We start from the raw sequence: 14,174 nt of genomic DNA, 5'->3' as shown, positions 1-14,174 counted from the left end.
CTCAGCAGTCAGGCCTCCAACTACGTGCCTGCCGTCACCCTCTCGCACACGGCATTTATGACACTGAAATACGTACACGTGTACGTATACACAGATAAAGACCGTGGGACGTGCTCTCAGGCAAATAAATACTGCTTGTAAGTTACCTGTCCTGAAGAAGCAGAAGACAATAAAATAAATATTTGAAAAGGCTGTAAAATCCAGTATTTAAATCTTTTGTTTTTTAAAGAGTGACTTACGTGTGCTACGTTGGCCGGCCGGTTGATCTGCTGAATGTCAGCATTATTAGTGATATTTCGCAAGGTCCGCACAGCTGGACTCCAAGCGGCTATCATCTCTGACCTTTCGGAACTCTGGAGGCTTTGTCCTGAAGCCATTAAATTACCGCGGACCTCGGGGGGCAGGACGTTCCCTGGGACGGGCGGCACGTTGGCACACAAGTTAATTAACCCGGGCTCCTGGCCAGGAGGCAGCCTGCGCTTCGCTGCCGCTAACTGCGGGACCTCCGCGGGTGTCCAGTTTAAATTTCTCTCTTGTTTTTCAGGTGACGAATCTGAAGAATCGTCAAACATCAATTCCCCTTTGGATTTTTCAGCGTTCGACTTGGGTGAGAGCTGCTGGCCACCCGAGGGGGAGCCGTCCTGAGAGCTGGCGGGGCTGAACCTCTCCTCCGCGCTGGCCTCCTCCGGGGACTCCGGTTCCTCATTCTCCTCCTCCTCTTCCTCCTCATAAACGACGAGACGAGGATGGTAAAGGGCTTCGTCCTTCTTAGTCTTCTCAGATATGCAATCCAGGACCCAGTCGGGCGTCACGATTTTAATGCTTGCTCTCTTTAAAGCACATTCATATTTCTCCTGCGGGCGAAGCACAAACACACACGGAAACAAAACCGCAAGTTTTATCAGATTTCCTAGAAGTACGCACTCGAAGCAAGAACTTTAGGAGAGGGACACAGCTCCTGTTGTTGCCACTTTACCCAGAGGAGAAGCTCACACCCCTTTTAGACAGAGAACACGCGACACAACGAACCATGTGTCAATGGTCTTAGGTCGGCTTCAAGTCTGCCGAATTCGCTTTTACGAAGGCAACTTCAGGTAATGCTACGCACAGCTAGGAATCCTACGAGAGACTCTCAGGAACGCCAGGCGGCCTGCTGTCCAATCTGGTTGTCACTGACTGCTGCTCTGTGCAAAGTGTCACTGATTGGGGCACCTTCAGGGCCATGGGCAGCCCTGGGAGCGTGGGGACGCTCCTCAGTCAGGTGGGCGAGTGTTTATCGAGCTCATTCTACCTAAGACACAAAGGCCGCAACAATTCTCTGCTAGCGAGGCTTCTGACTTAGTTCTGGACAGAAGTTAAACATGCACAACAGGAATACAACAGAAACCCAGCGCGAAGTCCCGAGGGCACAGGGCAGGGAGGCCTCGCTGGACGGCAGGGTCTGGCAGGGTCTGGTGGGAGCAGTGAGCTGGGGACACTGGGCAGGGGCGCTGACAGGCAGGCAGAGGGCGCTCCTGCGGGGTAGAGGGCGGAAAGAAAGGAACGCCCGAGGGAAAGGGAGATGAGCAGGGAATCTTAAACGAGAGTTACATGATAAAAGGGCTTTAAAATAAACAAGTTTGGAAACATGGCTCAGTTAACCGACAGAGTCTGACCCACCTGCTCTAAAGCCTCGGATACCAGCAATTCTCCATAAAACACATAATTGGGGCCCCACGCTAAATCCACTCCTGCTGTCGGCAGGCGGCCGGGCTGGAGGATCCCAGGGTCTCTCCCCAGCCCCACCTTCACCCTTCAGCAGGGGTGAAGGACTTACACCCAGAAACCAGCTCCCTCCTCCAAAGGCTAATCAACTTACTTGGGTTTTCTATTGATTGTTATGAAATTCCTTCATTCTTCTCAATTTAAAACATTTTAAAAATTCAAGAATACAAAGGATAGTTTCATCATGCCATTTATATATTTTCTCCATAAATTTATCCAAAAATGCAAAAAAAAGAATTTGTTTTAAACATGCCATTTATTTTGTGTGTGTAGTCAGCTAGTCTGTTTGACAAATCCACTCTATTCATATGCTGCCTCAAATTATAATTTGACTCTTCAGAAGTATTCACTCATAGTTTTAAAAGTTATAAAGACTTCATTCCCCTTAAACTAGCTACCTAAAATCAAATGACTTATTTTTAGCCATAGATGAATACTGATATAAAAAGAAACCCTACACTATTTAACCAAAGCATACTACTTATCTCTTAAATTGTTATGTAAAATATAATTTTTTACTTAAGTAGATTTTAAGACTCACCTCAAATTTTCAGAGTCTCCCCTTGGACTGTACAGCTTACTAAGTTACAAGCAAACTCATGGGCTAACAGGTTATTTTCTTGTCGGGAAATGAACATGATGAACGGCATGCATTTATGGGCCACCTCTGCTCCAGATGCCCTAGAAAGGGACCCTCTTGGCAGGGGGGGGCGTCAGCCTTCCACACCCCTGCGCCCAGGCCCGGCCACACGCCTCCCACCCCTCCTGTGAGTCAGTGGCACTCGGGCGAAACATACACAGCGCTGACTCAGACTGAAGGCAACAAAAAAAGGAGCTAATGACTGACACGTGGAAACGTTAGCTAGTCAAAAGGCTTTCCCTACTATAAATAGACTTAATTCTCAAATTTATAAATGTTCATGGAAGGAAAAAAGCTTGATTTCCACACAACGGTCGTTCTCAAACTTCATGTGCCTCAGGCTCCCCGGGCTCCCCCTTCCCTGGCAGGTTCTGATTTACTAGGTCTGGGGCGGGCTGGACAGACTGCGGTTCTAACAAGTCCCGGGAGGCTGATGCTGGCGACCTGGGACCCCACCTGGGACCCCCAGAGCCCTACGGCCCTCCAGTGCTTAGAGAGAAGAGTCCCATGCTTAAGGAGATAAACGCAGTTTTAAATATTCCAGATTACTAAGAAGGACAGTACACTGAGAACTTCACCAAATGCATGCTTATAATTACCCTCAGTACAAGCCTTTTAAAAAAATTGTGAAGAGGACTAATATGTATTTTCACAAAAATGAACTGAAGTTTCAGTGGACGTGAAAGGAAACTCTTAGAGATTCAAAAAACTATCCTATTTTCAACATGAAATAAACCCAAATTTCTTTGTCTTTAAAAGTCACATCTGGCTCAAAACAAAATTTATAATCCTCTCACATCCTTTGTGGAATGAAGCTGTGTATAAATAATATAAACTAATGTTATCAGCTTTTGTAAAACGGAATCCAGTTAATTTAAACGAAGTTCAAAGAAGATATCTGATTACCGGGAATACTTAAATGACATTCAAAAGGAGAACGTACATGGGACACTTACCCCCTTTGGTTCTGGAACAACCAGGTGCGTGCACTTCTTGTCGAGAGTCAGCTGGCAGCCCCCGCCATGGAAGGTGAGCATAGCCCACAGGGCGCTTCTGTCCTCAGGGGACACCTGGCAGGAACCAGAAAGCAAGCTTTCATCAGGAGGCTCCACCTCTGCTTACCTACTCGCTCACTTTATGATTAAAATACACTGTGACAGCATAACAATTTTGCTTTATCTACTTTCTCCCTTACTGAATGAAATTAGCCTAAGGGTATTAGTGGGAAAAACAGATGAGCTTCTAGCTATTTGCTTGTTATAATAAAAACTTTTACTCCTATCGTGAGTTTTATAATCGTCACTTTTTTTGCCTTGTCACCAAGTAAATTGAAAAATACTTATATCCACACTCCAGAGATTGAATGGAGGATTATTTCGTTCTATAACAAAAATGATAGGAAAAAGAACTAGTACACCACTCCATCTTCCACCTGTGTCATTTTTTAAAAATGTTTACATACAATAGTATCAAAATCATATTTAAGGAACTCCTTAATAATTAATGGATAACAAATACTAATTATGAAATGGATAAAATAAAAGGTAAAAATACAGTGGTGCGTAAGCTCAGGGGAAAACGTAAGTATCAAACACACAGAAAATAAGGCAAGCATAAAAGGAACAATTCTTATGCTTGCTGAGCGATGAAGTGGAGACTCCAGATGTAACGGCTCACGTGGTACAACAGGTTTCACTACAACAACCGACCAGCTACCATTTATTGCCTGCCTCCTATGTGCCAGGAACTGTGCCAAGGGCTCCGCGTCCACCCCTAGTCCCCGTGACCCGGTGGTGGGGTGCACACTCACAGAAATGACAGCTAGTAACTGGAAACCCAGACCCGGCTCCACGCTGTATTTTCCCACTGCTCTAGACTGCTTCTCTAAGGGCGGTTACTACCAAACGTAATTACTAAAAAATAAACTTTAGCGTCTCAAAGACAAAAGAAACATTTAAGAAAAATAAAGGTGTTAATCCTAAGATAATCCTCTAAGTCAATTTTTTTCTAGATAACTTATTATAAACTGTGAATTATGGCTAAGACTTCTGAACTTTGTCTCAAGTTAATTTTTTTAAAGTGTTGACAAAGAGCATGTTTTTTCCTTGTTAACTGCCATTATTCAGCCGGCCAAAAATCTAACATTCTATAGCTACTCTCATCCATTTCACAAATATTCCTAGAAATTATTTTGCATTCCATACTACTCTGTGAATACTAACAAGAACACACTAATTTTATAAAATCACCTTAAAAATCATTATCTTCTCTCTCTTTAATTTAGTAAGTCAGTGTCACATTTCAGGATACTGGATCAGAAGATGTTATTTTTCTTAGAGACTTTCACAAAAACATTTACATCCTGCAGCCTCTGGAGGTGAGATTTAATTACACGGTAATACATATTACTCTAATGAATCATTATATAATCTTTATTTAAAATGAAGGAAAACCCATAATCTAGATATGGCTTTATCACAAAGACTGGCCACCCATCAGTTAGGTATTATTTTTATTTCACTGACTGCAGTAACTCTAGTCCTGTACCCTGCTGGCCTGGATCCTGGCCCGGGTCTCAACAGGGCACAGGAAGTTGCTGTGGAAAGAACATCACATCGGGAAGAAGGGAGGCCTGGAATGGACACAGGGCCTCCAAACTCCAGCTAAGAGCAACTCGGAAAACCTCTGAGAACCAGATTCTTCATCGGCGAACGTTTGGGTTAAATGACTGAACGCGCAAACCAGCTCATTCAATGAATCTGTATCAGCATAATTAAGAATGCTCTTTCCACACCAAAATGTTAATGACAGTTACCTAGTGGTGACAGGATTATGGGGACATTTTAATTTTAATACTTTCCTGTATTTTCCAAATTTTCAAGAGCATTAATTTTATAACTGGGGAAAAGTGCTTTTCTTTTTTAAAAAAAGTAATCTTCCTAAACTACATGTCTACGGTCTCAGCTAAGAAAGCCTGGATGTCTCCTCAACACCTTATGGCTGAGATCTGGAAGTTTCCAGACGGTGTCTCGGGCTTTCCTGATCTGTGTGTGCCTCAGCCCTGCTCCTGCTCCCAGCTGCTGCGACACCTGCGCTCTGACCTGCGGCCCCTCACCTGAGCTGCTCTCCCTGCCTCTGTGCCCCGCCCCTAGCCTCGGCTCAGCGCCCACGGCCCCTGCACTCCCACAGCAAGCTGCCCCTCTGAATGTGCACCTCTGTCCCAAGCAGAGGCCACACCTCCACCCGCGTCCCTCTCGAGGAAGGGCTTCCCTCTGTGCCCCGGGGGCGCCCTCCTTCTCCAGGTCTCTCCGCCAGACACTCCTGGCTGCAGCCCCACAAGCTCTCCTTGTCCCGTCTTGCTTGCGAGCTACCATCCTACTGACTGGAGCCTTAGGTGAGAACCACGTCCTCCACTCTGGTACCTTCGACAGGACCTAGTACAGTACCAGGCACATGGGTAGGCAGTCAAGAAATATCTGTGGATTGAGATACAGAATGGAAAGGCTTTGATCTCTTTAGTCCTCCAGATTTAAATGAGGACCCTGGCCAGGCTCTCCATCAGACTCATGACCTGTCCCCGCGACCTACCCAGCACATTACAACAGAGGCCTCAGCCTGCATCAATACCGGCTCAGAAGAAGGCAGGTGATGTCTGTGCTTCCCAACTTCTGCTGGCACAAGCTCCCTTCCCTACCTCTCCCTGGAGAGCTCTGGAAGACTCCAACAAAGAGCTCCAGCTTGTATCAACACCCTGACGGGAAAAGACAGAAGGTCACTGAGAACCACCAAGCAAACAGTCCTTTCACAGCGCTGGAGCCCTGCCTGCCTGCCGTGTGCACGTGCGCGTGTGCAGGTGCTCCAGAGGCCTACCAGGTGCAGGTTAACTGTCGTGATCGCCCCTCCTGGTACTGCTCCCACACCCTGTACCCGCTTCAGCTCCGCGTATGTGACATTCCCCTTCTGGACTGTGCCCTCACCCGAGGGGGGGAACTGTATCCTCATTTATCCGCACCCCTGGGCGTTGTTCCCGTCACAAAGCATCCTCACGTATTTGGTGAACCGAAGTCCTTTCGCTGCACACTGAACATACGTTTGTTAGTATGTCTCACAACTGAATTCACATTTTTTAGGAACCACAAAATACTAGTGTCCCCAGTGCACTTTTCTGAACCAGGGCTTCTTCGTATGAACTAGTATCAAGTAAAGCCTTCCCCAGTCTTAGCTGAATGATCTTTATTCAAATAAAGCAGAGCTTTCTTTTCACCATCACGAGTGGCGAACTGTGAGGATAAGTGCAGTAACTGACCCATAAAGGTCATACCGACTCTGTTATTCCTAACGAATGTGCTTAAAAGGCTATAAAATTCCGCCGAGCACTCGCTGCGTCCGCCTTGGTCCACTCCAGCCCCAGCCGCTCCCCACCCGGAGAAACACCTGCAGCCGGGCTGCTTCCCAGACGCCCGCACGCCCCCGCTTCCTTCACGGGGTCCCCGTTCTCCTCCTCCACTGACCTCACCTGTAGCTCCTCAGCCCAGAACCCGAGGTCCACCTAGACCCCTAAGCCTGTGTGCCAGACACAGAGCCCCGCGCTGCCGTCTTCCCGCTCCCGGGTCAACGAGCAGCATGGAGGGGCACCAACTGTCGCTCCGCACTGCTCCCTGGGGCCCTGCTCCGTCCCCGCAATAAAACCAACCACTATGTCTGACTTCATTCTCAGTCCCTCAGCATAACACCCCTCCTCCGGCACCATCTCTGTCTACTTCCAAGTCCCCTTTCTCCCCGGATCTCCCCATAACCCCATATGTTACGCAAGGCTCTATTCCTGACTACCTGTTCCCCTCTCTAGCCGCTCTGCAACGAAGCAGTAGCTCTCAGCCCCTCACGCTGCATCTCCCAGGCCCGACACTCGGACAGCGAGGGGCTTCAGTCCGACTTCATCACCTTCCCTCAGAAGCCAGAGTCCTCTCTGTTTCCCACGTCCGGCAATGTTCCTACTTTGGAAAAGGAAGTCATCTGCCTAGTGGCCTCCTGTGGAGCACCCACCACAGGCTCTGCATGCAGAGGCCCCCTGTGAGCACCGGCTCTTCCCTTTGCACAGCATCCCCCAAGTCACCAAGACCTTCCGATTCCCAGCCGTTCCTTAGATCCACGCCGTCGTCTTCTACACGGTGCTAACCTGGGTCCAAATCCTCATCTCAAGCCTAAAGACTGTGACTGGCCCTCCTGTCCACATTCCCATCCTTACCCTGCCCTCTGTCCTGCTTAGAGCTCCCAGACCAGTTCCACCTACAAGACTGCAAGTGATTTTAATTTGCTTGCTTTTTTCCTGTTTTCCAAATGTTCTAATGCAAACGTCTGCGTTTGCAGTCCAAGATTAAATATACAAGAAGAGTGAAACAGCGGCTACTTTATCGAGTTTCCTGTATTCTCTGCCCGCCTGCCTGCGCGCTTGTTCTCCTCCTCTCCTCCCAGCCACACGGCCTGTTCTGAGGCCGGTCCCCTCGCACGAGCCTCTGTGCCCCCATCCGGCTCCGCGCCAGTTCCGCCCGTCGTTTCAGGCCCCTCACATCTTGCCGCCTCCACCAAGGCTTTCCTGATCCCACAGTCTACACCGGCGCCACCTTCTCTAAACTCACACCCCAACACCCGTGCCCCTGATTCAGTACAGCCTGCACGTGGGCCATGCGCACTACAACCGCAGGTGTTAAGTGCACTGCATAATAACCTATCACACATGCCAGAGCCTTCGTGAAATGTAATCTCGGCTCTACTTCTCTCCAAGGCTACAAGGTTCTCCAGAACCAGTTAACATTTAAACATGTCTAACCCCTAACTTTAAACCCTGTTTTAAATTCACACGCTCTTGATGTTCTTTTATGTTTCCCAAGTCAGGTCCGCTAAGTACCACGTCACTATGACCTTGATCCCAGAAAACACCCACAGGACTCCCTGCCCCGGCTTCTTCCTCGCCCTCTGGTTCGCGGCTCTGAATCATGAGCCCAGAAATCCAATCCATACGAATATACTTAAATGCAAAATTTACCTTTTGCCACAGTACATTGTGTTTATGCATAAGGAGCAATAAAGTATCTTCATTTAAAACTTTTCTGATATTTATTATACCTTTGGAACATACAGAGGAGTATAAACAATAAACATTACGTGTAACCACAGTACCCATCGTGAGAAGATTTTCATTTTAGCCAACTTTAAAGATCATCAACATGTAAATATACATTTATAGCAAAGATGTGAAAAATGCTGAAAAATACAAATACCAGCAAAATTCTGGTTCTTAAGGGAAAAAAAGCCAACTTTTCAAGGATCTCTATTAAATCAATGTAGCAAAAACAGAGGATTTTATAATTTTAAAGAACTTTCAGAATTTACGAGACATAAAAACACGACAAAATTAATTTTACTTATTGCTTGGACAGAGAAGGGATCATGGTGGTACCGTTTGAATGAAAAGCTGAGTCTGGCTGACAATCTAACAATATTAAGCTAATATTACCCGGTTCCATAATCCTCTACTACAAAGGTGTAAGAAAAAGGCAAGATTATGATCAAATCCCTTTTCGTCTCACCTAACATCCTTGATACATCCCTTTCTCAAAGGCTTCCACGGGGATGGAAGACTAAACGCCTTCTCAAAACTATCACCTTAAGAACTACAGACAGGGATGAGGCCTACTGAGGTCAGAGAAAATGGGAGCCCTTTAAACTGCTTCTTCCTGCCCAATGGCTACTAATTGTTCCATGTAACCTAAAAAGTGAGTTTAAACAACACCAACTTGGTTTTTCATAATAATCGTTTACCGTTTGAGGGTTTTTTACCTAGGGGGTTGAGAGGACAGAATACCGTAAAACCATATTGAACATTCACCTCTCACACTACCCAGAATTCACTGCCATTAACATTTTGGTCCCTCTTACAGATATTTCCTATATATTATATTTGGTTGATGTAATACTGTACATAACTGTTATACCCGGCTTCTTCCCCAGTTAAGACATTCCCCATGTCTTTACATATATTCATAAAACAAAATTCACAACTGGCTACATAACTAGATTAGTATGTAAGTGTACAGAACAGGTTTCTTAAACATTTCCAAATCGTGGATCATCTGTTTCCAAATTTACCCTCTTATAAATAAAGCTGCGCTGAACACCTTTATGCATCAATCTGCCCTCATTTCTATCAATTTGGGATGAACTTCTAAACATAAGAGAACTGCAGGGGAAGCAGAAAGACTATTTTATGGCTCTGACCTGGCTCAACTTTTCTAGAAAACCGCTGCACTGAACTGCACTCCTGCCGGGAGAGGGGAAGCTTGTCTGCAGCTCCACCAGCACCGAATATACTCTTACAAATTTGATAAGCAGAAAATCTTATCTCAGCGCTATTAAGGCGTTCACGTCTTTGTTTATAAAGTGTATCAAAGGTTTTGCTATGCTCATTTGTAATTCCTCTTTATAAAGCTGTAAATTCAGTTTTCTGCCTTGTTTATGTTTACTGAGGTCTTATTTTTTTCTTTTATTGATCTGCATGAGCCCCTTATTTATTAATAAAATTCTCTGCCTTTATTTCTGAATGAATTTTCCTTGTCATCTTTCAATTTCATTTTTACTATGTTTTCATATTCAAGTTTTAAATCTTTGTAATCCTTTAGAAAGACCACTTTCACCCATTAAAGCTCTAAGTCTTAAGACTAAGTATGAATATTTAAATCATTTTAAGTGTGTCATAAGGTCATACTGAATATGCAGTTTAGTAAGTAACACTGGTTTACAAATACATCATAAATCCAATCATATAAAAACTCAGAACTGTTATGTGTAAATAACACAAAACTAATTGTACTATGCTTACCTGAGAGAGGCAGGCAGTGATTCCAAAGAAAATCTGACATGACTCTGGAGAAAAGCCATTTACTCTGTTTTACAGTTATTAAGATACCAATGAAATGAGATTAGTGCAAGCTCTGTTTCACTAAGAGACATTTCCTATTGGCCCGTTTGGACATTGCCCACCCTCTGCTTCCCATTCAATCCATTTAGGAAAGAGACAGACTTAAGTTGACCAAAGAAGAGTGCAGGGCAGACTGGAAAAAAGAGAAGTTGACAGCACAGAAAGAACTGAGAGGTTTTCCATAAAGTGCATTTTCAAATCCAATCTCTCCACTTATATCATCAATAAAATGGGCATAACATACTCATGGAAAAAAACATCTAACTATATACACATATATAAACACACACATGCCTATACATGTACACAACCACATATGGCATAGTGATTATTTTAAAAGCAAATTGAGGGTCTTAAGTTTACTTTAACATGATTACTTCTGTCACACAGCAAAGTCTTTCATAAAAGAACTTGACTTCTAGTTTTATTACCATCACGAACTCTCTGAATTTGGGCAAGACAACCCTGAGCTTCAGTTTTCCCTTTGTTAAAACAAAAGTTAGTATATATAACTCCCAAGATTCTCCCCAATTCTAAAGCTCTGACTTTCAAATTCATTCAACACGTTTTCTGAGAGCTTACAGAGTGCAGACACTGGGCACAGGGCTCTCCATAAGCAGACATGACCTCTAGGTGCCTGTACTTTACGGTCTATTCAAAGCAAACATGACTTTTTTAAGAATCTGGAGTGTCTAGAATTCAAATGGGTTAAAGTATTACTTCTCTTTCCCTACAGGAGAAAAGTACACCTCCTGAGATAGGTGAATTAAGAAAAAAGATCAGACTGAAAATTTTCTAGCAGTTTGGAAGTCTCCTACCCAGGTCTGAGAAAACCGCACAGAGATTCGGGCCTCCTGGCTGCCCTGAGCTCCTCAGACCCCAACATCACGCCTTCAGCCCCATCATCCAAGCTCTGTCTCCATCCTCCTACCTTAGTTCAGGGACTGTCTACTTCCAAAGACCTGGGGAAACGTGAACAGAGGCTAAGAGTGTGCTGCCTAACCGAGTCTCAGGAGTTCTTTCTGCTCCTTTAACCTTCCTTGGGAAAACAGGCAGTTAGTGCTCAAACAAAGTGACAACTTCTCAGGAAATCCTTGCGTAGCGAGTGCACGATCCAGGCCAGGAAAAACTAGCCTCTTATCCTCAAAAACACCCTTTCCCTCCCAGTCTTCTTTCACCTGTGCTTGTAAAGAAAACAAACAAACACAACTCAAAGTCCTAAAAAACCAAGGCCAAAAACAAACCAGGAACCAATTTCCGTTAACTCTTCAGACTGTGGAAGAGAAATCTTAGAATGTTTGAGCTGGAGCTGCTAAAAGTTGTGCACGTCCTCTAAGAACTGCGTGGAAGGAGGTATTTTCTCTGTTTATGTGAGGTCTCCTATACATATTTAATACATGAAGATTCCCTCCACCCACATCGATTCAGTAGTAAATGCCTGGCAGAGCCACACAACACGGTAAATAACATCACCTCTGCCCGGGTCTAACACTAGGACATCATGACCGCATAGTATCAGGTACCTTAACAGAAGTGACCTCCAAAATCAGATTATGCCTGGAATGACCCTGCAGGGAAGCTTCACACTTCCAGGGCGAAAACAGGGACTCTGAGGCCTAGAGCACAGAACAGCAGGCTGCAGAGGGCTCACTCCTGCTTCCAGCACAGTGTGTGTCAGTGTGTATGTGGGCTGGGTAGTTCCAGGGCCACACTCAGGAAACGCTGAATGAACCAACACGTAGTGCGGGGCAGCTCCTTGGGGGCAGGAATGAGGCCCTGTCGACCCCTCTGTTTTCAGAACCAGGCCCACAGCAGGTGGTCAACATGGGTCCTGAATTAATAAACCAATGGAATTAAAAAGAATAATGATGCGTGATATAAAACTAAAAATGTCCTGATGTTCTCTTCTCCAATTTATTCTTCAAACAATTCATGATTTGGTTCACACAGACTTAGAATTTTAGAAATAGCCCATCTAACTAGACACCACAAAAACCATCTATTTCAAAGATAACAGAACTGAGGTCCAGACCAGCCGAGATCCTAAAGCCAAGTCGCAGAAGAACTAGAACTTGGGCCTTGGGTCCCAGCCTAGAGCTGCTTCTACACAGCTGGTCCCCCCACCCCGCCCCGGCCCCCCAGGGGTAATGACAAGGATCAGGTACACACACCTGGATACAGGATGGAAAGAGCAGGGACAGAGTGAACACAACACCACCTCCCCTAACTAATGAGCCAGCTCAGTAAGCGAAGACCACTCCAGTACTAAACCCCTCCCGCCCCACTTCCCCACAAAGGATACGGCAGAAGAGCTCCACACTGAACGGACAGAATCACCCAAGAAGGCTGAAAAAGAAAACATTAACGCACGTCAAAGCACAGTTCCAGTTCATACTCAACATGTCGTCACGTTACTAGTGAAGCTCCTAGAAAAGTAAAGGCTCTGTTACAACCGATTACACAGCATCCAGATCACAGTCACGCGTATTCACGTAGCAGAACATCAGAGTGGAACGTTAGTTATTAGTGCCCAAGGTGAAAAGCCCAATTGTAGAATGAAACACTACCAGATCTTAAAAAATTATTATGTATAGAGATTTATTTATTTATTTATTTTTGGCTGCACTGGGTCTTCGTTGCTGTGCGCGGGCTTTCTCTAGTTGCAGCGAGCGGGGGCTACTCTTCGTTGCGGTGCACGGGTTTCTCATTGCGGTGGGTGGCTTCTCTTGTTGCAGAGCGCGGGCTTCAGTAGTTGCAGCACGTGGGCTTCAGTAGTTGTGGCTCACGGGCTCTAGAGCACAGGCTCAGCAGTTGTGGCGCACAGGTTTAGCTGCTCTGCGGCATGTGGGATCTTCCCAGACCACGGCTCAAACCCGTGTCCCTTGCATTGGCAGGAGGATTCTTAACCACTGCGCCACCAGGGAAGCCCCTGGAAATTTAAATTCTAGGTTTACACACTTTCTACTGCTTAAGCCTCTAGGCCGGCTAGAAACTGTCCTCACAACTGGGGGGACGGGGAACTGACAGCCCTCCCTACCCCCATCTGAGGTACAGACAGCCCCGCTACGTTTCCTTCTGGAGTCCTGAATCCAGTCAGGTATGAATTCATGAGTTTTTTTCAGTGAAGCCAAGTAGATACAATGTTTGTAAATCACAGAAAGAATTTGTCTGGTAATCTTTTTATGAATTGCAAAACTCAGATTAATTATAAAACCTTAGACTAATTACTACCTTTTTGGTAATTTACATTTTTGAAAAATTACCTCATTATTTCTACATTTAATTTTAAAAATTACATTAATCATTATCCTGATAGCTCTGCTTCACAGGATTACGATGTAAAAATACAGTAATAACCCACTTAGCCAGCTGACTTCCAGAAGCTTCGCCACCTGCAACGTAAATACACACCCACTTCTCATGCATTATATACACCTTGAAAGAACTTTAGAAATCAAAGTACCCCCTCCTCATTTTTCAGGGAACATCAACAATTTCTCAGCATAAGTTTATAAGTAAGTGTAACGTCTGTGAAAAAGCACAGAAATATTACACATTTTATAAAATAAAGACTGGCTCTACTTGGGTTAATCACTTCATGATGATTTGATAATTCTGCCAAGTGTGTAACTAACTTGGCGGATGAAGCCACCAAGCTGGAAGGGAGTGTGCAACGTCTCCACGCGCAGTGTCTCCAGCGGCTGTTTGCTTCTTGCAGTCCTGGGGAGACTCCAGCTGGACGGGAGGGAACTGGCCACCACTCCTCCTGCATTCAGGACACCCTCGCGTGGGCCG

General features: G+C 45.3%; 1 protein-coding gene across 9 annotated transcripts in view; it reads right to left on the bottom strand.

Annotated features, from left to right (window-relative positions):
* PAXIP1 (PAX interacting protein 1) overlaps window positions 1-14,174 on the bottom strand; it is a 48,605-nt gene that overhangs the window by 27,766 nt on the left and 6,665 nt on the right. For 3 of the 9 annotated variants that reach the window (XM_004281248.3, XM_049714621.1, XM_033408353.2), the window contains exons 3-6: window positions 12,682-12,725; window positions 10,281-10,344; window positions 3,361-3,474; window positions 240-854 (exon numbers count right to left, since the gene is read on the bottom strand). In XM_004281248.3, coding sequence (XP_004281296.2) covers window positions 240-854; window positions 3,361-3,474; window positions 10,281-10,344; window positions 12,682-12,725 — 837 coding nt within the window. Of the gene's footprint in view, window positions 1-239; window positions 855-3,360; window positions 3,475-4,653; window positions 5,970-5,992; window positions 6,156-10,280; window positions 10,345-11,197; window positions 12,484-12,681; window positions 12,732-14,174 lie in introns of those variants that run through there. The other 6 variants (XM_033408346.2, XM_033408350.2, XM_033408347.2 and 3 more) reach the window with 5 other exon arrangements.

This window comes from Orcinus orca, chromosome 9 (assembly GCF_937001465.1).
Source record: "Orcinus orca chromosome 9, mOrcOrc1.1, whole genome shotgun sequence".
Lineage (NCBI taxonomy): Eukaryota > Metazoa > Chordata > Mammalia > Artiodactyla > Delphinidae > Orcinus > Orcinus orca.
The sequence above is the reverse complement of the archived record's forward strand: the minus strand, read 5'-3'. Positions and strand labels throughout refer to the sequence as shown.